A 24,442-nucleotide genomic window follows, 5' to 3' on the forward strand; every position below is an offset into this window, starting at 1 on the left:
GTTTAAATTTCTCTATATAGTTGTCCTTCAGTGGCTGTACAAGAGAATTTCCCACTCATGGAAAACTGAAGCATCATGAGAGAGTGCATGGAGGTGTGTTGACAACAGAGAATTATTCTTTTAATTGGTGTGTTTAATCTGGGGGGAAAAAACCCTGTCTCTGCTGCAGGATACCCCTTGTGAGATGAAGAGTGTCCTTTTCAGGGAAGACGTGGACAGATATCTGAAGCACAGAAAAGAACATAAAGGTATGGATGTAATGCTGGGATGAGTGTTTGTGCACTGCATACTCTTTTGTTGTGAGCGTTGAATCACAAATGGCTGGTTTTGCTCCCAGTCAAGGTGCGTGTGGAGAGTGCAAAAAGCTGTTTAACAATGCTTGGTTTTGCACCCAGCATGAGCTGCGTGTCACTCTGGGGAGAGAGGAAGCTGCCATGCCCCAGAAAAGGATGCGATAAGGAGTTCACTCGTCGCTTCAATTTGGAGAGTCACATTCTGGCAGACCATGAGAATAAGAAGCCCTTCAGCTGTGCATATGCTGGCTGTGGGAAGAGCTTTGCCATGAAGGTAAATCTGTGCGTCAATGAGTTTTAAATGTTGGGTCAAATCACAAATGTCTCAAACTAGGGTGTCCAGCCATGCTGATTGGGGTTTTTCCTGCTAAAGGTGTGACACTGCAGATTAACATTTTGTTGCAACCCCAATACAAGCGAAGAGTGGATGTGATCTACCTTTCAAAACAAATAGCTGCATTTCTTGGCAGCAACCAAGTTACTACAGTAATCTAGACCTTCCTGTATGATTACTGTTTTATCTAGAACTACTTTCTACAGAATTTGGAAACTGCAGAATAAAGTCTAGATTATCTTGAGTAACGGAACATGAGTCTTGGCAAGATGTGCTGTTGAAATTTATCATGTCCTTTTTCAGTGTGTTCTACAGCACAAACTCAATTCTGGTAACCTTCAATACTAGGTTGGTGGCAGATGTTTCAAAAACAAGAGCACATTAACATGACCAGACAACTAGGAGTGTGGTGTATGTCTGATAAGTTAAATTGCTAATACAGTATAGCTGGTAACTGGTATTGTTAATCAGGAAAGCCTGTGGAGACATGGCGTGGCGCATGACCAGCAAAGAGAAAGCTGAAGGTAAAGTGTCCTTTTGATTGTGTGGTTATTTTTTTTCTCCCCTGCTTACACAGGAAATGTGACACTTCTCTCTCCATCTTGTCCTTGTATCTGTTATGGTGTGTGTGTGTGTGGTGTGTGTGTGTGTGGGGTTCTGTCCCCATTTCAGAAACTGCGTCCTAAAAAGAATCAGCCCTGGCGTATGGCACAGCAGGTCGAACTGGCAGCTGCAGGCAATCAAGCGGACAAACTAGCTGCAAAGCTGCACAAAACAACTTTAAAAGATGACAAATCTTGAGGCTGCACTGTATTGTATAAACCTGCTTGGATGGTGTGTGAAACAAATCACTAATATTTTTTGTGATTTATACTTTTGTTTTACAAGTGTGAATTAAAGCCTCTAACACGCACCACACTAGCATCTTTCTCTGGCTGTGACTGTTCCTAAAATTACTCCCACTCCCAAAGCACGCTATGGAGCCATTAATCCTCTGAAGGAATGTTTATTAAACAACAACATTCACACATGTATAAAATTCCAGTGATGGGACAGCTGTTTGTCATGGTGATGAGGCCTAAGGGCAGTTGAGCCCCCAGGGTGCGGCAGGTTTCTAAGGCCTGAGGCTTATTCAGCTGGATACAGCGCTGGTGTTGCAGAAATTCTTGATTTAGCGTGATCACAGGTCATTATCTCTACTTTTTTTGTCTTTTTCTTAAATATATTCTAGCTCTACCTGCAACGATGCATCCACTGAATACAGCCCTGGATTCTACAACTGCTGGTGAGGTGAATATAGCACAGATCGCCTGTTACAGTTGCAGTACCAAGACAACATGACCATATGATCTCAGCAGTGTATTTGAGTGCAGTCTGTCGAGTGACGTGGCCGATCTGGATCAGTTCCCACCTGGTCAGGACAGCCTTGGTCCTGCTGAGTCTACTACAGTTCTGAATGCTTTTGGTCCTGGATTAAGCCCGTATGGAGTGATGTACAATAGCGTGTACCAGTTCACTTTGGCCAAGGTTGTTCCCAATATAGAACATTCTGGGTGGACTCGGCGTGGTGTACAGGCTTGCTTATGATCTGGCCCAGCTATACCAGGCTACCAGGCCAGGAGACCACAGTAAGCGCCACCCGCTGCGCGCTCCTTCAGCATGGCACCAGTGCAGAGTGGCTCATTCCTGCCGTCGATAGGCCATTGACTGCCACAATCATGTCACCACACCTACAGACAAGTCAGGATGGATTATAACAGGACCTGACAGCCATTTAAAATAGCTCTACATTATGGAACATATGAAACATTCGGTTCAGCAGTGGCTTGCATATGTTTGAAAATCTGGCAAATGTTCATATTTTACTGTCAACAGTCCCATGAAATAAAACTAAAGAATAAAGTGAGCTTAGTGAGTTAAAGTGATTTAATTGACAGAAATAAGTAAGACACTTGTGAATGTTTACTGATTTGCTGGTCTGAGGAAAAAAGTCTTTGTTAATCAGATAAAACAAGCTATTTGTGGATGTCACTTGGACTCTGGGGAAATTGTTTGATTATCAAACTTAAACAGTTCTTAGTTCAGTAATTTTGGTTTTGGTCTGTTTATTGACAAATTCCATAGACGTATCCTTTATTTTAGAAAGAATTACCTATGTTTAAAAAGAAAGGAAGAGCCAGGGCAGAAAATCCTCGTGAAATTTAATTTAATCCAGTTCATTTGTGGCAACCTAAATTTAACAAACTGCTATCTTTGGGACATGTCCTAAAATTTCAAAGGTCACAGTTTCTCTACCTGCCAATTCACCACTATGCCACTGCTAACATAAGCCACAGATAGTCACATGAAGAGCAACTGATCACTTGAGGCGCCCGTCGTAGTACGCAGGTGTGCCGAGGACAATGGTCTTGATAAAGAAGGCCTGGTTGCCGTGGCTTTCCTCGTATCCCCCAACGATGCTGAAGCCCCAGCTGCCTGGGTGGCTCCTCCGCAGTACGATCTCGTGACTACTGTGCAGGTAGCTGCAAGAAAAGAAGAGAGCAGAGTGAAGGGAGGCTGGACAGATAGTATAGATCTGCTGCATCATCAAAGGACCAAAGATGCTGCTTCAGTTTAAAAAAAATGCGTATTGAAAATCTTAGTCTTTCAAATATATTAAAAGTAGTGGAAAATGCCAGTGGGATAATTTCACCTGTTTCTAAACATGTTTCAAGAAATTTCTAAAATCAACCCTAACCCGCCACATCTAAATTCAGAGCTATATATATTAAAGGCAAATGTGTGCCTCCGTCATCCTTCCTCTCCTCTGTGTGCTCACCTGGGTAAGCCCAGCCACATGACCCACGAGGGGGACCAGTTGGCATCAAAGTCGCTGTCATGTGTGTGAGGCAGCAGCTCATCATGGTCGGGCTCTTCCAACATGCTGACCTCCAGCACCCGCAGCTGGACTGAAGGTGAGGCGGCACTGGCCTTCAGGGTGCCCACAGCCTCACTGTGGCTGAGGTACGTTAAGTCCTCCCATTGATGCTCAGCAGGATGTCACCTAAAGGAGGAGAGGAAGAAGGTGCTGTAGTTTCTGATGTAATGCTTTTGATTTGGCTGAAATGTTCCTGTTATTGTCGTTCCAGATGCAGCGTTCACCTCGTTTGATTCGTCCATCCCTCGACAAGCAGCCATGTGGTTGGACGCTGGTCACAAAGATTGGCAGCTCCCGCTCTTACTGCCCCGCCCTCCTGCGACAGTCATGCCCAAAGACTCAAGGGGTTCCTTCTTCACAGTAATGTGTTTCTCTTACAGGTACACACTTGGAAAGGTCCTGGGTATAATCACACATACACACACACACGGCTTCAGGCTCTACAACAGAAAATGTGTCCATTCACAGGTAAATGTTCTTCAGTCTACTTACTCTTTGTACATCATTGTTTTCAGTTTACTGATTTTCATGGAGCCATTTGGTTTAAACTGATTTTCATCTCATCAAAATGCATCCACTAATAAAAAGTAAAGAGAAAAATAGGTGGGAAATGCAGATGAGTGCCTAAAAGTTATAATAAGAAATTTAGTTTTTAATCCAAATTACATTTTTTTTCCCCCCACACTAATGTTTTATAAATCATTTTTAAAATCTGAAATCCCCATGTCATTAAATATTGAAATAAATAAAAACATGTCAAAATACCCCCAAATACACAATCTTAACATGTGTACAAACATACTAATTCACACACACATCTACTCACTCTGTGAGTGCTGGTGCGTGAGAGGTGTATGGGCACAGGACTCGGGGTAGAGCTGTGGTTAGGCAGGAAGTGATCAAGGCAGTAGAGGTCTCTGGTGGAGCTTGATTTTGGCGGTGGAGGAGGAGTTGGTTTGCTGGGTCGGCCAATGAGCAGATGGACTCGCTCTCACTGGCCTAATAAGACACAGATTTTCTTTTCCTCACTCACTTTTCTTTTCTGTTGTTCATGTTTCTGCTTCTAAATAATACCAAAAGAAATCTAGCCTGAATGACCATGTGCATCCTCACCTGTATGATCTGCGCAGCCTCTGGGGTGCCGTGGCGTAGATCCTGGTCGTTGACTGCCAACACACGGTCGTTGCTCCGCAGTCTGCCATCTTTCGCTGCCAGGCCTCCCTCCAACAGATCCAACACAAACACTCCTGACTCATCCGTTCGCCGTACCAGCTTGATGCCGAGCTGCTCTGTTGAGTCCCTCTTGTGTAGGGTGATTCTCAGTGTGGCAGGGCTGGACGGGGTGCCCTCAGGGGTGGAGCAGGGGGCATGGGGCACAGCCGGTGTGGAAGAGGAAGAGGAGGGAGGCGCCGGGAGGCACAACGGCGCTCCCTAAGCACAGTCAGCTGTAAAGTGGTGCAGGGGCGTGCCAGTGTAGAGCGGGCAAAACTGTGGGGGACATTACTTATGTCCACGTTGTTAACCTTGGGATAAAGATGAGTCAAAGGAAAGTTTGGGCAATAATGTGTTGTCATTAATTATTTTTGGGGCAGCACAACAAACTGCAAACACCACAATAAAGTTGATATACAGCTGACACAGAGCAACATTAGCATGGTGAGTCTTCTTACTCTGGTCATCTTTGTTTTGGTCTCCACCAACTCCTGAGAAAAAAAATTGGCTCTTTAGCAGCTAAATGCTCCACTATGCTTACCAGCTAGTGGCTAACCTTTCCTGTCTGCCTTTTGTTGTGGGCATGTAGCACACATTTGCTTCATTTGAGCTTACCTCGCTGAAAACAGGCAGGTGGAAATTAGGTTAATGAAAGCATTTAGAGTGAACTAAAACAGTAAAGTTGTGGGCCTTAAAACCAAAACAATTAGCTCAAAGATGCTAACTTGCACCTTAGAGGTGAGGGGAACTGCACAATTGGTGATCATTTTCTCTGCATTTTTCAAATAGAAGTAGTTCTGTGATCCATTATTAAAAATAATATTGATTAGAGCAGCTTTAAGTAGGTAGAAAAATAATCAAAATTTGATTTAGGAGAAAGAGCAACAAACTTTACCAACAGATTTTCTTTATTAAAGAAAAAACATTAAGAAATGATTCAGGTGAGGTGAGATATCCTTAAACTCTGCTCACAGAAATGTACATTTTTCGAAGTGAATTACTAATAAAATATACCAACATATAATATCTTGATACTGATACTATTGTCTGCCATAACAGCTACTAATAGAATGGATCTTGAATAAAACAATCAGTAATTGTTAAAGTGAAGCTCTGAAGTTTTGGGAGCTCCGGTCTTGTATGAAAATGGGCTAGTGTGTTTGGTAAAATCACGTCAAATCTTCCTTGAAGACCAATAAAAACAATACTTTTTTTTTAATTGACCAAGTCTTTCACCTGTAGTATCTGATCCCCGGCCAGCAGCCGCCCATCTCGTGCAATGACCCCGTCTCTGTACACTTCCTGAATCACGATGTTGATGAGAGGCGTCTCATTTCCCCAACGACGCTGATGCCCAGCTCAACATACGGGTTCGCCCGGTGGACCTCTATGGCAGTTATCTCTCCTTCAGGAAGCGAGGGCAACTTCACACAGCCTTAATGGACACACAAATCACATTACACAGCTGCATTTCAGAATTCAATTTCCACATCCTCCCAACCTTTAACATAATGTTGCCTGAATGTGATTATCCCGTCATCTAAGATTACGGCTCTTACAAGAAAGATAAGCTGCAGTATTTCATATCTCAGATCTCTCCTTCAGGAGGATGCTCAGTCTAAGGGAGGAAGTGATATCATACCCTCTTCAGCAGAGAGAGGAGGAGACTCAGGGCAGTCCCAGCCAGAGGAGGTGGAGCTGACAGAGCGGAGTAGATGGATGCAGGGATTACTGAGGGGCCGCTTCACCCTGGGGACCACACACTCCAACCCTACCACACCTAAAGACATGAAGACATGGATGCCATTTCTACTGTGTCAATCTAAGCTGTACTGATTTCATTGACAATCTAAATCTCTTCACTTCGGAAAAAGCCAGCGGAGCGACTCACTGTCTTCCTCCGTGCTCTCCTCAAAGGCAGGGTTGTCGAGGCCGGCGTCATCCGTCCACGCGGGCCCATTACCGCTGGTGTTATTTGGTCCAGAGGGTGGAGACGGTGTGCGGTCCCTCAGGTCTGTCTGCGGGGATCCCGGTGACCTAGGAGGGCTGGTCACCATCGCTCGCTCATCCCCGCTCTCACATCGCGGGCCGTCCACGCTCGTCTGCTGACACCGTGTCCCGGGGCACCTTTCACCAAGCAACAGGCGTCAGTTTGTTAGTCCATCTGACGTGTAAAGAAAATCAGGTTCAGCATCAGTTAATTTAATGGGACGCAGTGGAGCCCATTGGGGAAAGTCTCTTTTTGCTTGCCCGCTACTTGAAGTGAGATTATAATTTTTGTAGGAAAGCTCCCAACTGGATTCTGGAAACACTGATCTGTCACTGCTGCATATCCTGATTTATTTCTATTCTTTAGATGTAGGGCAGCATTAAAGACTATACAAGTGTATGTGGGAATATCTGTGGGGGTGCAAATGTATATGTGCATGTGACCATGTCTATCTTGTGTAACTCGCATTTCCAAATGCTTTCCATGTCAGACATGTACATGTGCAGAATAGAAAATAGTTGAAAAAAGTCCATCACAATTTCCCAACGTCCACAATGACTCAACAGTCTAAAACCTAAAGATATTCAATTTACAATGATATAAAACATAGAAACCCAGCAAATACTCACATTTGACAAGCCGAACCCAGTAAAAGATTGGCATTTTTGCTTTATAAACCACTTGAATTATTGGATAATAACACAGAGGTCAGTCCCAAAAAAGCTCAACCACTCTGAGGCATTCTTTCCATCAAAATGAACACAAATCTGGTGGAGATAGATTCACCAGTTCTGTCCCACAAATAGAAAATCTTCACTGAGAGAGAATTAAAAATACACACTGACAGACTGACTCAAGGGATCAATGTGGTATTTACTGTAAGCAGCAACTACAGTATGAGCTGGCTGAATTATTTAAATGCTTCTGTTCTTCCACCTAAGAAAAACAGGACCATGAAAACAGATATTGCTGTCCCACGATTCTTGCTGTGGCATTATTCAAAATAGAAAACCAGTGTAGTAATGAATTCTCTTACACATCTATCTATCCATAGAGTTTTCCATTGAGACCACTATGTAAAACTTGGACAGGCTAAGCTCATGTAAAGACTTTAATTCAAGTAGGCCTACTTTGCTTCAAGAACAGTGAAAGTACCTTAGTCCTCACATACAGGCTGTCAGTAATAAGATCAACCAGCCCAGCTTGACCACAGTGGAACGCTGCGGCCTGGCACTTGTCTTTTAATCTAATGTCCAGTGATTCCTAATCTTCAGCGTAAACAATGTTGACTGACAAAGTTGCACAGCGACAGCAGACTCTCAGCTACTGCTACAATCTGAGACCTAAATTCGCAGGGTAGGGGAGCGGTGAAACCCACGTGGGCCTGAGGTTTAATCTTCAAAGAATGTCACGTTAGTCCTCACGGTGACACGTTTGATCTGTCTTAAATTTCACCTTTGAATGTCTTCACAACCTGACATGATGTGTTTGCTGAGATGTACCTTGTCTTCTGATGTGACTGTTAAAAAGGCCTGGACAAGGAGACTGTTCACAGTAAACTTTAAATTGGCTGCACCTGTAAAAAAACCAAACCTGAACCTTAGTTCTGGATAAGAGAAACGCTACCAGAAGATTCAGGAGCTTTCTGTCTTGTCTTAAAGCACAGACTATGTGACTTTTGAAAGATGAAATAAAGCATTTTTACTCGCAAAAATGAAATGAATGTTAAATTCAGAGGCATTAAAATAGACCCTTCCTCACTTTAATACACTTAGGGGTTTTGCTTCTACAGCCTTACTTAGTGTGGTGTGACCAGTAGCTTATGGAGGCTAATATTAGCTAACGCTTGCTAAATTTAGACAAACTTTTTGCTACGTAACGACATTATTAACCGAGTCAGTTCACTGACTTTTTGACTCTTCTCTGCTCATGGTTCTGCTAAACTAACTTTGACCATTGTCCTATAATTGTCACTCGTAGCTACAGTGGTTGTCATTAGGCAAACGTTACATAATCTCACTTTAAAGACATAAAACAACTTTTCAGTGATAGCTTGTTAGTGTGAGCTTATTAAGGAAAATCTTCTTGACTTAGCTGAGTTGTTGGTGGTCACTGGGTATTGAGTTGGCAAGCATCATAACACCAATGGATGGGTCCTTAGCAACAGATCCCATCTTATAAAATGTTTAACTATATAGAAGTTTGCTGCTAAATCGATAACACTGATCATAATATTGGTCCTCTCAATTAAGGCTAGGTTTTCACATATTTAGAGCATTTTCTGATCAGGAGATTTGTACCAAGCGAAGTAAAACCACTATATCTGTGTATAATCTCCAAGAACTGCTACTTTATTTTCATTTTTCCTGATATGCAAAATTACACTACTTCCATCTGTGTAACAGCAACAACGACCTAACCAAATTCCCTATGGCAACTCTGATGCACAGACCTACACACACACACACACACACACACACACACACACACACACACACACAGTCTTGCATTTCAGTGCAAGACAGGCCAACAGAGACAGCAAGAAAGAAATGAAACAGAGAGGCAGACAGAAAGAACGATGGAGGAAACCAGTGAGAGAAAGTTGCAGTTTTGCCACCCCTAGTCAAGTTGATCTCACATCCTGCCTTGTCCGACTCACCACAGGCCAGGGTTTCCCTTGGCTGTCTCACAGAAGAAATGGTTGAAAAGATCTCTGCTGTTGAAGTTGCTCAGCATGATTGCAGAATGAGAACATGGAGCTCCTGGTCAACCAACCCATGACTGCGGTAGGGAACCACTAATCCCCCGTCACATGACCTACAGCCCAATAATCCCCTCAGGGTCTCACAGCACCTGGTCCAAATGGGCCAAAAGCCAAAGCGTATGGATCGACGGAAACCCTTGAGGTTAACGATGGCTGGTGTAAGTCTGGAGTTAGACTTACACCAGCAACTATTATTTTCATTATAGATTAATCTGTCAATTACTCTCTCCATTGATAGATGAATGGGTTGATCTAGAAAATATCAGAATGGGGAAATATGCTTGTTACAATTTCCCAGAGCCCAAAGTGATGCCCGGCCAACCAATCACAACCCAAACTATTAAGTTTATTACCACAGAAGACAATACTTTCAAAATGACTTAAACAAGTGAGCAGTCTGATTGACTCCAGTACAGCTACAATAAAGCTGCATCATCCTGGTTGTCATGCATGCACAGTGTGTCATCAGTGAGTATGTGAGTGTGTGTCTGCACTCATAAAAGCATTCATCTATTATGTCTGCATGTAAGCTTCATTACCTGTGTTTGAGGTGTGCCTCCAGGTCACATCGTGGCATGCTGAGGGAGCAGACTGGGGTCAAAGGGCAGGACACAGACAGCTTGTCCAGCAGCTTGTGCACCAGTATGCTGGATCTGCGGCACGCCTGCAGCTGCAGCCGTGTCCTGTCCAGCGGGCAGAAGTCCCTCTCCTGGAGGAAACTACGCAGGCAGCGGGCGCAGAAAGTGTGTCCGCACGGTGTGTCGAGCGGCTGCACCAGCGGCTGCAGGCAGATGTGGCACACCAGGTCATCGTCCACTTCCAGACGATAGTTGAAAAGGTGGTTTTCCCAGCTGCGGTGGATCTGGCCACACTCAGAACACAGAGCCTCCAAGGCTGGCTCCAACGGCCCGGCTAGACCCACCTCGCAGCCTGGGCTGCCCATCTCTACTCCTTCAGCACAACTCAGCTTTGGCACAAATGACTCCAGTGGGGCTGCAGTGTTGGGAAGGGGCACACACACTCCTATCCCATAAGCTTCACAACATGAACAAGTTGCAGAGAGGACAGATGCCCCCCAGTGGCTGATGGCACATCACCCTGCAGGTCAGAGGTCAAAGCGAGAGAGTTAAACAGCTGTTTCAGAAAAACAACAAGTTTGTGATTATGTGCTTGTGCATTTATTCATGTGGCAAATGCTTTGTGCACGTGTATCCACGTGTCTGCACGGGATCGAGAGTGGCACTGTGTGTCAGTGAGTGTGCTGAGATTATATATTGCTGCTCCTGTCCACTAATCTGGCAGTATAATCTCTCTTTTGCTCTCGCCTGCTGCAATCTTCCAATTCCACAGAGAGGGAATTATCTGGGATTGAGGCAGAGAGAGGACACAGATCAGAGGAAGTGGGATTGGGAAAGCAACCGAGAGGGAAAATAGTGCCAGCGAGAGGTATAAAGGAGGAGGGACAGAGCGTGGAAGAAGAACATAAAAGATAAGAAGAGGGGCGAAAGAGATTAATGGGATGTAGAAATATGAAAGTGACATAAAAGAAGACAAAGAAAATGAGACAGGAGAGAGGATGGGTGAGGCTCTGAAAGGAAGTCAAGTCCACGAAAGAGATGGAAACAAAAAAAGATAATTCATTAAACATCCCCCACAGCGAACTTGATATTTCTGCCTCAGACAGATGTACAGTAGATGCACTCAGTCTCCTCTGTGACAGAAAAGAGAACATGCCTAAAGCAAAGTCTTGAAATATAGCACTCCACCGAGGAGACTGCGTCCCCAGAGCTGATGCGCTGTACGTGCTGATCGTTTCACATCCAAAGCCATTCAGACCTTCAGACGTTCTGTCAGCCGAGCTCCTGTGCGTGTGCCCTGGTGCTGTCAGCGGACAGCAGAGGGCGTGCCTCAGCACACAGCAGGCCAGCCAAGCCACAGTGACTACCTGCCTCTGTTCCAGCGGGGGTCTGGTCCTGTCTCCATGACGACCTGGAGCCTGTTCAGCGGGGCTTGACATTCAGAGTGTAGCTGGAGAAGGATGCAGACAACAGATGCACTTCTCTCAGCATGATGCTCTGCTCCTCCCCGGTACAGCCTGAAAGCCTGTCAGACGATGATGAGAGCCCCCTTGGATCCTTTTTTTTGCTTTTTTCGTCTCGTCTACATGGCTACCCATTTCTGTGACAACCTGTCTCTCCTGTCTCCTCGGCTGCCGGACCGGTAGTTACTTATTTCGGCCTCCTTTAAGTACGTGCTCCTGTCTGTGTGTGACTGGCTGCTTCTGTCTCTATCCCGCAGCTGGACATGAATTAATCATGAGGACACAAGGCTTCTCTGTTCCTATAACAAAGCTGTGACATCACCACATCACACACACACACACAGACTTGTGGATATACACGCAGGCATACGTCTGCACACGCAAAAGCAAAAACACACATCGTGCGCAAGAGCTTTTTAGGTACCAGATCCTGCAAACTGCTTTATCAATAAGTAAAGTCTTCAGGTTTTTACTGTGACAGCAGCAATGAAAAGCACTTAAATCTATTTTAAACATAGCCAGACTCTGTAGCGACAGATTCCTTTACACAAGTCACATAAAGACTGGCAAATGCTTTTGAAATTTCTCTCTTTTAATTCCAGTGTGTGTTTGTCTGTGTGAGAGTCCAAGGCCATGCTGTTATTGTCATTGCACTGCTTTCTATATTAATAAATAACAGTCTTGGCCCTGCACCTGTCTCTGATCATTATTCTTTTTTCTTTTTTTTGTCTCTCCACAGATGACAATCTACTCTCACAACATGAACAACATTGCCAGCAGGAATTACATTTTCAAATAAGATGAAATTATGTTTTAAGGCCAGAGATTTTAAATCTCAGGTCCTGTCGGCTTAGCCTACATTTTCATAAACCCCATCTCGTCGTCTCTTATCTTTAAAAAAGGCTGATGGCCACTTGCAAGAACGGCTCTGCTGCTAGGTCTGTTGCAATAGGCTGCTTTTGTTCACAACAGTCAGACATGCAATGATAACATCAAAACCTGATCCTGATATAATTGACAACAATTCAAATCATTTCCCCCCCACTGTCATAGCCATTACCTTGGCAACGCACCAACTGAAGTGTCATGATGTATAAGATGCCCGCAGGCGTTGAACACATTTGATAAGACGAGAGCATTTTTTTAATCATTGCCCCCATCTGTCTGACTCCATCCCACCCTCCACAGGCGGAGAAGCTAGGACAGATGAAGCAACAACGGCAATATCAGTGCAAACCCAGCCACACACTGACACCGCTCGTGCAAGCACTGAATATAAGCAGATGTAATAATATTACCTACAGCGGCTGCTCCTCCGCGCCGTGCGCTCCGGCCCCAAAAAGGGGGAAGATTATTAGCTGCGGGACCTCAATCACGCATTCACCGCAACGGCCCGTTCCGCAAACCTGCACGAAAACGCCCCCGTGCCTTTGGCGGCGCTGGCCCCGCCCACTGCTGTCAGTCAACGGGGCTGGGCGGGGCCTGCGGGTGTCAATCCAGAGCAGAATCAGGGGTGGCTTCCAAACTGCCTGATTAAAACGGGATTTTTTCTAATGGGATATCTTCTAAATTACTGTGATGTAAAATCAGGAGTTTTAATGGATACAGAAAAGTTCGAATGTTGTACAATTGTTTATTAATTTTGGCTAATCAATAACTACCGATGCGGAGTTATTACCTATTAGATAGCCATATCTGTCTTGGTATGATGCATTTTTTGATAAGGTTAGGTTTTTTATGGTTATGCTGTTTCAACATGAATGATTATATTGTACTGCCATAAACTGTTTTCCATAAACGGTTAGTTTGTCAGTGAAACCAACATTCTCACAAGGCACCTCTTCACAAGGGGTTTTAAGTAGTAACTTATGGCTGTATTAATTGTTAATAATTAATTGTGTAATGCTTTGTAGAATAGTAATTAGCCATTAATAATAACAACCTTTGCAAAAAATCTCACTTGCAGGTCAGTCAGAATATGTGCAATGAGTTTCTAATAAGCTATCAGGTCTGCAGATATGAATGTTACGAATTAATAAATAAATGGTAATAAGCTATCAGTGCAGTTTTTTTTTTTGTTTTTGTTTGTTTACCTTTATTTATTCAGGGGAACTTCACTGACAGGAGGCTTGATCACATGCACACCCGGTCACCTTTAGGCCACCACTGCCTTTATAGTTAGTTACTTTGCAGATGAAGACATTTATATAACCAACAAAATAAAAAATTAATTAATGATGCACTAATGCCGATTAAACTGCCCCAATAGAAAATGTTAAAACGCCAACAACTGCAACATTACAATGCACTGACATATTGATGCATCATCAATACTAATGAGTAGGCTACATGTGGTGCAAAATGAGTAGGCCTACCGTATTTTTAATTTTAACACTTATTTTTACTTGCAATGGATCGTTTTTATACTTTGTGGTATTTCTGCTTTTTCTTAAGGGGCTACTGTGAACCACTACTTTGTGTAATTTGTTTGATTCAAACTGTGCAAATAAACAAAACTCAAGCTAAAATATCAAGATGTTAAGTGGTATTCAAAGCGTTTTCGACTTTAATTGATCCATGAAATACATTTACTAAAGTTATTTGTGTCATGTTCGTTTTCTGTCACAGAAAGACCTTTAACAGTTAGTTGCTGGATGTGATCAGGCATCGCTAAGGACAGCGAAAAACACAGGGTCCTCCGTTGAAGGACCTCGCGGAGAAGTAAACAGGAAAGATGCTGGAGTAATTTACGTACAACAATCGATTTTAGTCTATTTAATTGTATCCCTACTTGTAATTGATTACGACGCGATGGCAGAGGAAAACGACCTGGAAAAGTACGTAACTATGTTGCTGTTTGCACCCACTTAACGTTTGTAGTTTGCAGCAGCGCTCACTTCTAGCTAGTTTACCTTCAAACCCGTAGCTTAACGTTACCACCCCTCCATCCGTAGGGCTATTTTTGGTCTACAGCTGTTTGTTTTGTGTCGTAAGACGAGGGTGAGTGTGTAGTGGTTGTAAGGAAACCCTGTCACCATGACAGATATCGTTAGCTGCCTTTGCTGTGTGGTTAAAGGTCGGCTAAATCAGTGTCTCTCCTCTGCCGAGACTCTGCTGATTCAGCAGCTCGGGTCAAACGAGGACACTGCCGCCGTCCCTCATTCACTCACTAATGATTCACTTTCTCCTTTACACTCTGCATCACTCTGTGTTCTCTCACTTAATTAAATTATTCTCCCCTTGGCTCCCCCTTGAGGTGTTGTGCCATCTTTGTCCTCAACTTATCCCCGGTTTCCTCCCCTTCACATGACTCGTTTTGATATTTGTCTTTATTTATCCATGTAGGCGCGCAGTGGAGGAGCTCCTGAGGGAGACTGACAGGGCTCGGGTGAGAGCAGAGACCATGGGCCCCGCAGGATGGTGAGCACTTTATTTGACATGCCATCTGTATTAGCCTGCACATATCTGCCATCTGTGGACATTTAACTGCTACTCATCAGCTTCGCTGTACTTGCACTGGGGCAAGTTTTGTTCTTTGGGTGCATCACCTATTTGTGGTGTGTTTAGATTTACTCTGCGCACACTCTGCCTTGTTTCTGTGCTATATTCTCAGCCAATTTGTTCATGTCCTTAATATAATGTGTACACAACAGTAGCTACTTCTCCCTGGATCCACATCAATTTATTTAGACAAAACAACACATTAAATCTGACACCTATTAAAAAAGATGCCTCCACATAACATGGCATTACACATTTTAGGAAACCAGCATTTATAGCAACTCATTTATTTGTAAATAAAATTATGCTTATTACTTTCTGGAGCTTTTATAACTGCAAATTAATTTCATGTCACCATTGCATGATAATTTACTGATTCTGTATTGATCGAATGTATCAGTACTGTATTATATAACTGTATTTGAGCTATGTTGCAGGGTCATTAATGGGTTTGTTTGTTTTTTCTGAACTCACTATATTGTTCTATATGACTGAAATGAACAAGGTTATAGCCAATTTACTAATGTTTTATTGTGTAATTATTTGCCATCCCCCAAACTGTCTTCATTATGATACTGATTATGCCAGTATACCCAGCTACAGTAAATGCAGTGCTAGTTACCCTTGTTGCTCATTTTGTCTTGGCGAGGGTGCAATTTAAAAATACTCAAACCAAATGAAATGGATTGCTATTAGTTAGTTCAGCTGTATCTATTCAGAAAGTCTCCTTGAGATCTAGAAAAACCTCATACTGTATATACAACATTGAAAACAAGAACACAGAGACAGTCACACAAAGCAGTCATCGCCACACACATTTACTAAAACAATCACAAATATTTAAAACAATATCAACAAGTAAACTTTAAAGAGGTCATATTATGCTCATTTTCAGGTTCATAATTGTATTTAGGGGGTTGTACCAGAATAAGTTTACATAGTTTAATTTTCAAAAAACACCATATTTTTAAACTATATTGTCATACTGTACATTGCTGCAGCACCTCGTTTCACCCTGTGTGTTGAATGCTTTGTTTTAGCTACCGAGTGAAGCATCTCACCTCTATTTAATCTTTGTTGGGAGTTGCACATGCACAGTACTTAGCTAAGGACTATTAGCCAATCAGAAGCGGGCAGACGTCTTGTTACTGTGTGTGCTGCAGCTCAGTGTGTTTCTCCACCAGTGTTTTTGAGGGCGTGTCTGACAAGCCGCTAGGTGAGCATTATGACGAGTGCATAGTGACGCAGATAGGTTAAACAAGGCTGGACTACAATCGATCTGTTTTCAGGCATTTCAGGAGCAGTGTATTCTGTGGGAGATGGAAACTCCCTTTGGGGTGGACTTTGTTTATTTTCTGGCCAAAAAGTAGTCAAGTCAGCCTTTATTATCATTTCAAATGGTTATTAGCTCTGAATTCAACTAAGGATGTCAAGTCTATCCTGTCAGATGTAAAAAGTGTGTCTGCTCACTCCTCCTTTCAGGTTGAAGTGTCCCCTGCGGAGCCCCAACAAACGCTTCCTCCTCAACACCCTGCGCTCCACTGGCCTGCAGGGGCGCACAAGTGAGCCCAGAGACGGACACTCCATCTCAAGAGGGTACCTGAGGAGCGACTCCCCGGGAAGAAGACGGGACCGCAGCAGAACACCTCCCGGATATCACAGAAGCAACGGAGGCCACGCAGACCATAAACACCATCACAGGGAGAGCTGCAACAACAAAGATAAGAAGCAGAGTAGTGACAAAGACGGGGGTTACAAAGACGGCAGAGACCGGAGACATGGGAGGGATGGCCAGAACAGAGACAGACTACTTCATGAATAAAGACCTGGTTCTTTTGCAAAGGCCACTCCCTGTCCAGGGAGCACAGAGGTGGGCACTTCTGAAACTGCTCTCTGGCGAGCTAACACACCTCACACACCTGCTAGCAGGCTGAAAGACCTCCTATTCATGTTGGACACCGCATAATAGAAGGAGCCATATAAGACTTTCCGGGTGGAGAATTGTCTTGCAGTTTACTGTTCATGTTTGAGTTTGTTTTGTAGCTGGAGTATTTTTCCTCCTGGTTTTCCACTAAATAAAGTAGATGTTATATTTCAGGAAATCAACTCATTTTAGCCAATATTCTAGGGCCCTCCCCTCTCACGTTCAATTATAATGTCGTTCAATTATAATGTCATTACAATTCTTTGGTCATTATTCACCAGCCCTAATGTTTACATAAGCCATGCTGCTGTCGCCACTGGGTAAGCACATTTTATCACGTGTCCAACTTTTTTGACATGTACATGCAGCTATCAGAAGTGGGTTTGTTTGTCAAAGGAGAAAAAAAAATCTTGTTTTCCTGACACTCCTACATGTGCAAGACTCCTCCTGAACAAGTGGCCTCCCGCAATGGCTTAATAGGACTTTAATAAGGCTGTAATGGCAACAATATCTGTTAACTGTTATTATAATAATAATAATCCAGTGATTAAAAAGTCACAATAATTCTACTTGTTTTAATGGGGTCATCCGGGTTTCAAGACAACAGATGGACATTTGCTCAAGCGTTGAAAGTGGTATAGGGCCTTTTATATCTTTCCCATCCATTTGTCTCCATGTGTTTAAGCTTACAGCTTACACTCTTTTATTGTGCTGCATCCAGAGAGTTTTTATTTTTTTATTTTATAAACGTGGCACTCTCTTTGTTCATGATGACCCTTATAGGTCTATTATAGTAAAATTTAATCTGCCCTACTCCTTGCTTGAGCCATTTTACGCAGAATCTGAGAAAAGAGTCTGTCAGCCAAAATGCGCTTAACGCCCCTCATGCCTCATAAATCACATTGTCCGTCTCCGCTGTGGTGGAGAATAGCTTCGGTTAACTGTTTCCTTCCTCTTTGAAACAATGATCAAATATAAACACCATTAAGCCATAATGCAGGGGGGTGATTTGTATAGAATTGGTTTACTTGAACTTTATAGCATCGCTGAGTGCCCCATTAAGATACTGGGGAAAGGGCCATAATTGCTTTTGAAGAACTCAGTGCAAATAGTGTATTGTTGCACGCTATCAAGGTAAAAGCCCCGCCATCCTGCACAGTTTATGAAGAATAGGTAAATCACTCCGATCGGAGGCTCAAAATGTGCGTAAATGCTGGTGGTGAGCTCGCGGGGCTGTGGAGACACGCTCCGCGCGCTCGCCGGTTAATTGAGTTCTTTTGCTCACTCCAGCCTAATTGGTTAACCGCGAGAGCTGTTGTTTAATGGGGCGAACACACACCTGCCAAAGGCTAATGGCCAGCAAACATGGCGAGAGTGCTGCAGCGGCCGCAGCAGCAGCTCGGTGTTTGTTATCGCCGAGGGCCCTTCGTGCGGGGACCACACGCGCTAAATGGTGTTAAATGATGCATTTAGAGCAGTGTAATGGGTACGTTTAAAAGTCACAAAGGTGTAGACAAATGAAAAAAAAAAACGAGGGTGTGGAAATAGACTATGGTGTTTGAGTTTTTTCTCCCGAGTTTCCAAGACAACTGTCTCATCATCCAGGTCTCTTATCTGGCAGGTCAACCAATGTTTGCGCCCATACATATCGATTTATCAGCTGCAGTGTGCAGACGGGAGGTATAACCATATAAATTGTCGATGCTTCATTGTTTGAGGACAATCCTACATGAGAAAACATGTTTCTTTCGTGCGCTCTAGACTTAAAAGGAGCTGTTGAACCTTTTTTTTCTGTGTGTGCAGGCAGGGTCTTGGCTCTCACAGATTCACCTGTTCACCTGTCGATGCTATAGGGGACAAACACGGGTGGGTGCCAGGTAAACGTCACGGTATTTACAGAGTGGCATTGATTTACGCGCTGACGGCCGTTCTGTTCAATTTACTGAAAAATCCCACAAGCTGCAAGATATCCTGGAAACTGAGGGCTACGGGTCTGCCGTTTTGAGCAAACAGTGAAACCAATGGCTTTGGCGCTGCAGGGTCACATGGTGGCAGAGTGACACACCTGTGTGGAGCCGTGAGGGGCCTCGCAGTTGCGCCAGAGACCGGTAGAGCAGAACGTCCACGCCAAGGCAGGGCGCAGGTACGGTACATGTGCGGGTCCACGGAAGCCATGAATCGGGAAGATCATTATTATCCATCTCAGGTTTTTAAAGACTCCTGTGCCTACCAGAGATCACAGGGGGAGGACTACAGCCACAGCCCGCCGCCCTGCCTCTACATGAGCAGGCAGGTGCACTCTGTCTACACACCGCCGGCCATGGGAGTCTTGGAGCAGGCCAGCCTTCCTGACATTGCCCCCTCTTACAGTCTACCCATGCGGGAGGATCCAGGTGTGCCTCAGCTCCACCATCCTCAGGGGCTCCAGCAGCAGTCTCTCACGCCTGCTACAGCCTACGGAGACACGGGGGATCAGAGATATCACCTCCCTTTCCCCTGGATGAAAACCACAAAATCTCACTCGCACACCTGGAAGGGACAGTGGGCAGGTAATTCTTCAAAACCGCCACACATCAGTAAATGTCAAGTAAATAAGATCCCTATAACATAGACCGTTACGGAATAAAGAACTGAGATTTTAATTGCAATCACTCCATAGAATAAGATTATTTCAAAAATACATGCACCGTTTTGTTTACAACATTGCTCTGTAGCCATAGCAGTAATAAGTGAGTTTCTTAGTGACTCTTTCTGAGGCCCGTAATGACGACATGCTCCCAACAATATGATCCTGGGTGTTTCAGTTTACCTTGTCAGTCAATTTGTAAAAGGCCCGGAAGGTCAGCGCTTGCTTTTTATCAGGTCTTATCGTCACAAAAATGTTGGTTTTGTCTTTACAAAACATTGTCACAAATCGCCATATCTCAAACCATCAAAAGGCTGCATAGCCTATTCAAGACTATAATAGGCCCTTAAAACACCCAAATCTACAGCAGTGGTTTTTGATTGATGTATGCCTTAAAAAAAAACTTTTATGCTAACAGTGAAATGTTAGTCCAAATTTTACCATTTAAATTAAATTACTGAACCATTTAATTTATAATTTTCTTCTCTTCTACTGGGTGGTATTTTAATTACATGACACTTTTGGCTTTAATTATAGGCATATCAAACTAAATTTTGTTTTCTAATGAGCTGATTTTCCTCAGAGAAAAATGTGGACGTCATCCAGACCACGAAGTTTCTGCCGCAAAAATCATCAGAGAAAAGTTTCAGACGATTCAACAAACCTTTATTCTACGTCACTGATTTGATATAGGCTATGGCATTTTTTGAAATTAAATCATATTCCGTATCAATTGACCTACTTTTTTGCGCAGTTTTTTTGTGAATGTTAATTGGTTATAGTATACTGAAGATATATCAATGACTTTCATATGTAGGCTGTATTTTTTAAGTAGCATGTTTTCACTAAATTTAGCAATAAACTGCGAAACGTTTTTAATAGACGCTGACACTAAGAGGGCTTTCATTTCAAAAAGGTTGATGTAAGTGTTACAAAATGTAAGGATAATATAGTGGATGCCAGGGTCAAAGCTGTCAATCGTGCTCTTATAAATAGCTAGTCCTTTATACCGTCAGTGGCTACACGTTTCTTAGTTGGTGTTTACAGTTAAATTGTTATAGCCTGTATCTTATTGTCCAGGTAAGTTTTAATCAACAAAGAGACATTTCTAGAGGGAAAGAAATATATTTTCAATGTCAAATATTTAGAGGCTACATCACTTTCTGCTCTAACTAGCTGATTGGGCCTTTTATTGATTTGTAGGTTTTTATTTTTATTTACTATTTATTGTAATGCACCAAATCACCAAAACAAATCCCTTTATATGTGTAAGCCTACTTGGCAAAACAGCTCATTCTGATACTGATCGACTGCAAGAAAACCCCCAATAATAAGGCAAAATGTAGGTTTGGCTTACATGTCCATTAAATGCGTTCTTTTTTTCTAAAGTTGTTTATGTAATAAATCGTTTTTTGCATGACTGTTTTGATTTTGATGTTGAGGCCATGTGTAAGTTATAAGGGTCATTCCTGAACTGAGTTAATTTACTAAATCTAGTCGTGTTCCTTCTGACCTGAGGAGGGACTCGAGAGGTCCCGGGTAGTGAGGAATAGCGCGATGGCTTTAGAGACTGCAAAGTTACCTGTTTCACTCTCACCCTCGTTTTCTTCTAAGCTTCCGCAAATCAGCCACAAAAACATTTGCGTGATTGAACCACGTCTAAATGTGTGCTCTCAGATGTCACAAACTCATCTATCAATGCAAACTCTGCTTTTATCATGTTTAATTTGTAATAGCCTATCTGATCACTAGTAGGATGTGGGTCACCACATGTAGGCTATACATTAGGCTATTATTTGTTTTGTCCACAGTAATAGGAAACAACAACCTAGAACCGATTCAATAAAATTTTATTTATATAGCGCCAAATCACAACAACAGTTATCTCACAGCGCTTTTCATAAAAGAGCAGGTCTAGACCGTACTCTGTGATGTTATTTACAGAAGCCAACAATTCAACAAACCAAAACCTTAATCTTAATCTCCAAAATATGTTACCCATAATCTTTAAAAGCTGCACTGAAATGGAATTTAGTGTTTTAAATATAATAGGCTACATTGTCCTGACAACATATTACAGCTTTAGAGCGTCTTCATAACACCTGTTGCTTCCATATTTCAACTAAGGACGTAGGCAATTTTTCGGTAAATTTTAAATAACTGTAAATTCCGTGTAACGTTGAATAAATGTTTATTTTACTGGCTATTAAAACAAACATAGCCAACACTGTGGTTTCTGCAGGTAGGGCCTACCTGCTGGAGTTGTCGGAAACTAACCCATGCACTTCTAATAAGGCTTATAGGTCATGTCCAGTAAAAACTTAAAGGATAATTATTACAATTAATTTACTCTTTACTTTAGATTTAGTCCATACTAAATAAATAATAGGTAGGCTACACCTGCAAACTTTAATAAATGATAAGCACTTGTACACTTACAATCTCTGTTTGTCTCTAGGACCATACGTAATGGCGGAGAGTGAGGAAAACAAACGCACGAGGACGGCCTACACGCGCGCCCAACTGCTGGAGCTCGAGAAGGAGTTTCTGTTCAATCGCTACATCTCGAGGCCGCGCCGCGTGGAGCTGGCCCTGACCCTGAGCCTCACCGAGCGCCACATCAAGATCTGGTTCCAGAACCGGCGCATGAAGTGGAAGAAGGAGGAGGACCGCCGGAGGGCGAGGGGGGGCGACCCGGACCAGGACTCCTCCATCACCTCTGGAGACCAGGGGGAGGCCGCGGGAGGGGTCTCCTCTACGAACGGACCTCACACCACCTCACCCTCTGTTTCCCCGCAGCACGGCCACTCCCTCTCCGTCCCTGGGTCCAGAGAGCCCGCATAGACCTGCAGGAGGGACTTACATTCACACTGCAGGGATCTTTTTCAAATAGGCTATTTAAGGCAGCCCACCTGAGAGGATTTATATTTTAGGAATCATATAAGATACAGAATTAGGGCGAAAATTGAGGGAGGGAAACCAACAAATCTCCCTTAGAGTTAAGGCATTTAAATCTGGTGTTTATTTCCCAGGGACCCCCTTGAACTCTCTCTCTCTCTCAAGGACCACCTATACCTCCTTATTGGATATCACTGCCTATCGTTTACTGGACTGAAGGGACTTTTTTTTTTCATCCCACTTCACCCTGGTTGCTTTGAGGGCTTTTGGGCACCAGATGGCATGCTGAGACAACCAAACCATGCAAAGCCCCTTCAGAGGCACTGTTTCATGGCCTTATTAAGTTTTACAGTGCATTGTTTTCACCTCAGACATGTGAGTAGCATACAAGCATGTTTATGAATGTATATATGCTTTATGACTGTATTTGCCATATTATCAGTGTCCACGTGTAAATAAGGCTACGCCATGTAAAGTGTTCAATTAGAATCAACGATACACATATTTTATTGTTTGAATCATTAATTGTACAGTACGGTGGATGAATGACACATAATAAAGTTGGAATAAAGCAAATATCACAGCCTATGCAGACCTGAGAACAATGCCAGTCTTTACCACAGGTGGTTAAACTGGAACAGGAGAAATCCAACAAACTCCAGTAACTAAAATGCATTACTTGTTGGTTGCGTCAGTTAGCACGAGACCCTGGAGACGCAAGCGGCATATCTTCTTCACCTCCTCGATGCCGCGCGCCCTCTCCACCGCGCGCTCGTTCTGGCAGCGCTCGGACAGCTGCAGCAATATGCTCGCCTTGTCGTTCATCCGCGCGCAGATGACGAATGGGAACCCGAAGCGCTCCTTGTAGTCGTCGTTGAGCCGGGCTATACGCGAAGCTTCCGGGGAGCTCAGAGCGTCCATCCCGGCTCCAGCCTGCTCCTCGCGAGACTCCCGGGTCAAGGTGCCGCTCTGGAGGTCTCTGCCCGCGAGGTCGGGGTGACACCTGAGGATCCCCTCTTTACCTGCACAAAGGGCGACTCTCAGATTAGTTAGTAGGCTAATGTTTTATCCCATGTAGGCCTGAGGGGCAAACATCCACCCAAAACTTCAGCAGAGCTAAACACTAAGTAAACAGCTACTAAAATGTAGGACTGTCTCACCCGATTCTGGGAGAGCATCGATGAAGTCACTGATTGCAGCCTCAACAGCTGTCAGGCTCTCAAAGGGACGCCTCGACCACACAGCAGCTGCTACAATGGGACACTTCTCTACCACATTGCCGAAAATATTCACAAACTCCTCGTAAGGAAGCGCATTCACTGCGTCGATGTCCATGTTCACGTGGGGACACTACACAGGCAGCGTTTGTCGACCTTCGGACAAAACCTTGCAACAAGGGTTCATGCACTGTTGGACACAGCCCCTATGCCTGCAGAGGTTAATATTTTCCTTCTCACATTAACTGCCAAACTTTTGAAATAGAATGGAAATAGTTTGCAAATGTGTTTAACACCGGGTTCAGACTTCCTATGAGCTCGACAGACGTCGTGCTCACTAGTATGGTTTAACCCTCAGCCGACGCCCCGTCAGACAGATCACTGTATTTGTGCCTTCCACTACGACTTCTGTGACGGTGATCAACAGGCGCGCAGAGCGCTCCTCAGTGCGCAACTGTAACCGAAGCAAAGAGCCATAGTGCCGCTAAAAGTGTGAAACAGATATAGGCGAACAGCCACAGTCGTTTTTTCTCACTTTCGTTGATGTTTTTCTCTACACCAACAGCCAATTCAATAAATTCAACCCAGCGTGATACACACCGCTTCGGACGCCATTGTTTGTTTACATTCTTGTTCCCGGAAGTCAGTCCCTATAGCACCTCCTTCCGTCAGAGATGATTGACTAGATGGGAAAATAAAAATATTCCTCTTCTGGCCTCTTGAAA

At 43.6% G+C, this 24,442-nt stretch overlaps 3 protein-coding genes, 1 long non-coding RNA gene and 1 pseudogene across 5 annotated transcripts; 3 read left to right on the plus strand and 2 right to left on the minus strand.

Annotated features, from left to right (window-relative positions):
* The first annotated feature begins 415 nt into the window (after nt 1-415).
* Nucleotides 416-1,406, plus strand: LOC119887195. Its single transcript, XR_005441631.1, has 3 exons — nt 416-567; nt 1,099-1,151; nt 1,300-1,406. It is a non-coding gene; the product is annotated as an uncharacterized LOC119887195 (long non-coding RNA).
* Nucleotides 1,407-2,111: 705 nt separating this feature from the next.
* On the minus strand, nt 2,112-12,997 carry LOC119887196 (annotated as a pseudogene).
* A 1,240-nt stretch (nt 12,998-14,237) lies between these two features.
* Nucleotides 14,238-17,154, plus strand: LOC119887193 (protein POLR1D-like). Of its 2 annotated transcripts, none has more exons than XM_038698094.1 (3): nt 14,238-14,388; nt 14,897-14,971; nt 16,535-17,154. In XM_038698094.1, the coding sequence occupies exons 1-3, from the start codon at nt 14,363-14,365 to the stop codon at nt 16,872-16,874; spliced, it is 441 nt and encodes a 146-aa protein (XP_038554022.1). In that variant the 5' UTR covers nt 14,238-14,362; the 3' UTR covers nt 16,875-17,154. The 2 variants fall into 2 exon arrangements, with proteins under 2 accessions (XP_038554022.1, XP_038554023.1); XM_038698095.1 differs by lacking the exon at nt 14,238-14,388 and adding an exon at nt 14,718-14,807.
* A 721-nt stretch (nt 17,155-17,875) lies between these two features.
* Nucleotides 17,876-23,088, plus strand: LOC119887191 (pancreas/duodenum homeobox protein 1-like). The gene is made up of 2 exons (XM_038698092.1): nt 17,876-19,525; nt 22,061-23,088. The coding sequence occupies exons 1-2, from the start codon at nt 19,129-19,131 to the stop codon at nt 22,444-22,446; spliced, it is 783 nt and encodes a 260-aa protein (XP_038554020.1). The 5' UTR covers nt 17,876-19,128; the 3' UTR covers nt 22,447-23,088.
* On the minus strand, nt 22,979-24,352 carry LOC119887192 (2-oxo-4-hydroxy-4-carboxy-5-ureidoimidazoline decarboxylase-like). Its single transcript, XM_038698093.1, has 2 exons — nt 23,661-24,352; nt 22,979-23,522 (listed from the first exon to the last, which is right to left on the minus strand). The coding sequence occupies exons 1-2, from the start codon at nt 23,833-23,835 to the stop codon at nt 23,176-23,178; spliced, it is 522 nt and encodes a 173-aa protein (XP_038554021.1). The 5' UTR covers nt 23,836-24,352; the 3' UTR covers nt 22,979-23,175.
* Between the last annotated feature and the right edge of the window lie 90 nt (nt 24,353-24,442).

Source organism: Micropterus salmoides, unplaced genomic scaffold, assembly GCF_014851395.1.
Source record: "Micropterus salmoides isolate LMB-PRFRI ecotype aquatic unplaced genomic scaffold, ASM1485139v1 Ms_hic_scaffold_4048, whole genome shotgun sequence".
NCBI classification, from domain to species: domain Eukaryota; kingdom Metazoa; phylum Chordata; class Actinopteri; order Centrarchiformes; family Centrarchidae; genus Micropterus; species Micropterus salmoides.

What these genes read in the sequence shown, in the direction of transcription:
- LOC119887191 (XM_038698092.1), top strand. Translation starts at nt 19,129, where the DNA reads ATGTGCGGGTCCACGGAAGCCATGAATCGGGAAGATCATTATTATCCA. An exon ending in CTGGAAGGGACAGTGGGCAG is followed by an intron (nt 19,526 to 22,060) that starts GTAATTCTTCAA and finishes GTTTGTCTCTAG; the next exon opens with GACCATACGTAATGGCGGAG.
- LOC119887192 (XM_038698093.1), bottom strand. Translation starts at nt 23,835, where the DNA reads ATGGACATCGACGCAGTGAATGCGCTTCCTTACGAGGAGTTTGTGAAT. An exon ending in CGATGCTCTCCCAGAATCGG is followed by an intron (nt 23,523 to 23,660) that starts GTGAGACAGTCC and finishes CCCTTTGTGCAG; the next exon opens with GTAAAGAGGGGATCCTCAGG.
- LOC119887193 (XM_038698094.1), top strand. Translation starts at nt 14,363, where the DNA reads ATGGCAGAGGAAAACGACCTGGAAAA. An exon ending in GAGGAAAACGACCTGGAAAA is followed by an intron (nt 14,389 to 14,896) that starts GTACGTAACTAT and finishes TTATCCATGTAG; the next exon opens with GCGCGCAGTGGAGGAGCTCC. An exon ending in ACCATGGGCCCCGCAGGATG is followed by an intron (nt 14,972 to 16,534) that starts GTGAGCACTTTA and finishes TCCTCCTTTCAG; the next exon opens with GTTGAAGTGTCCCCTGCGGA.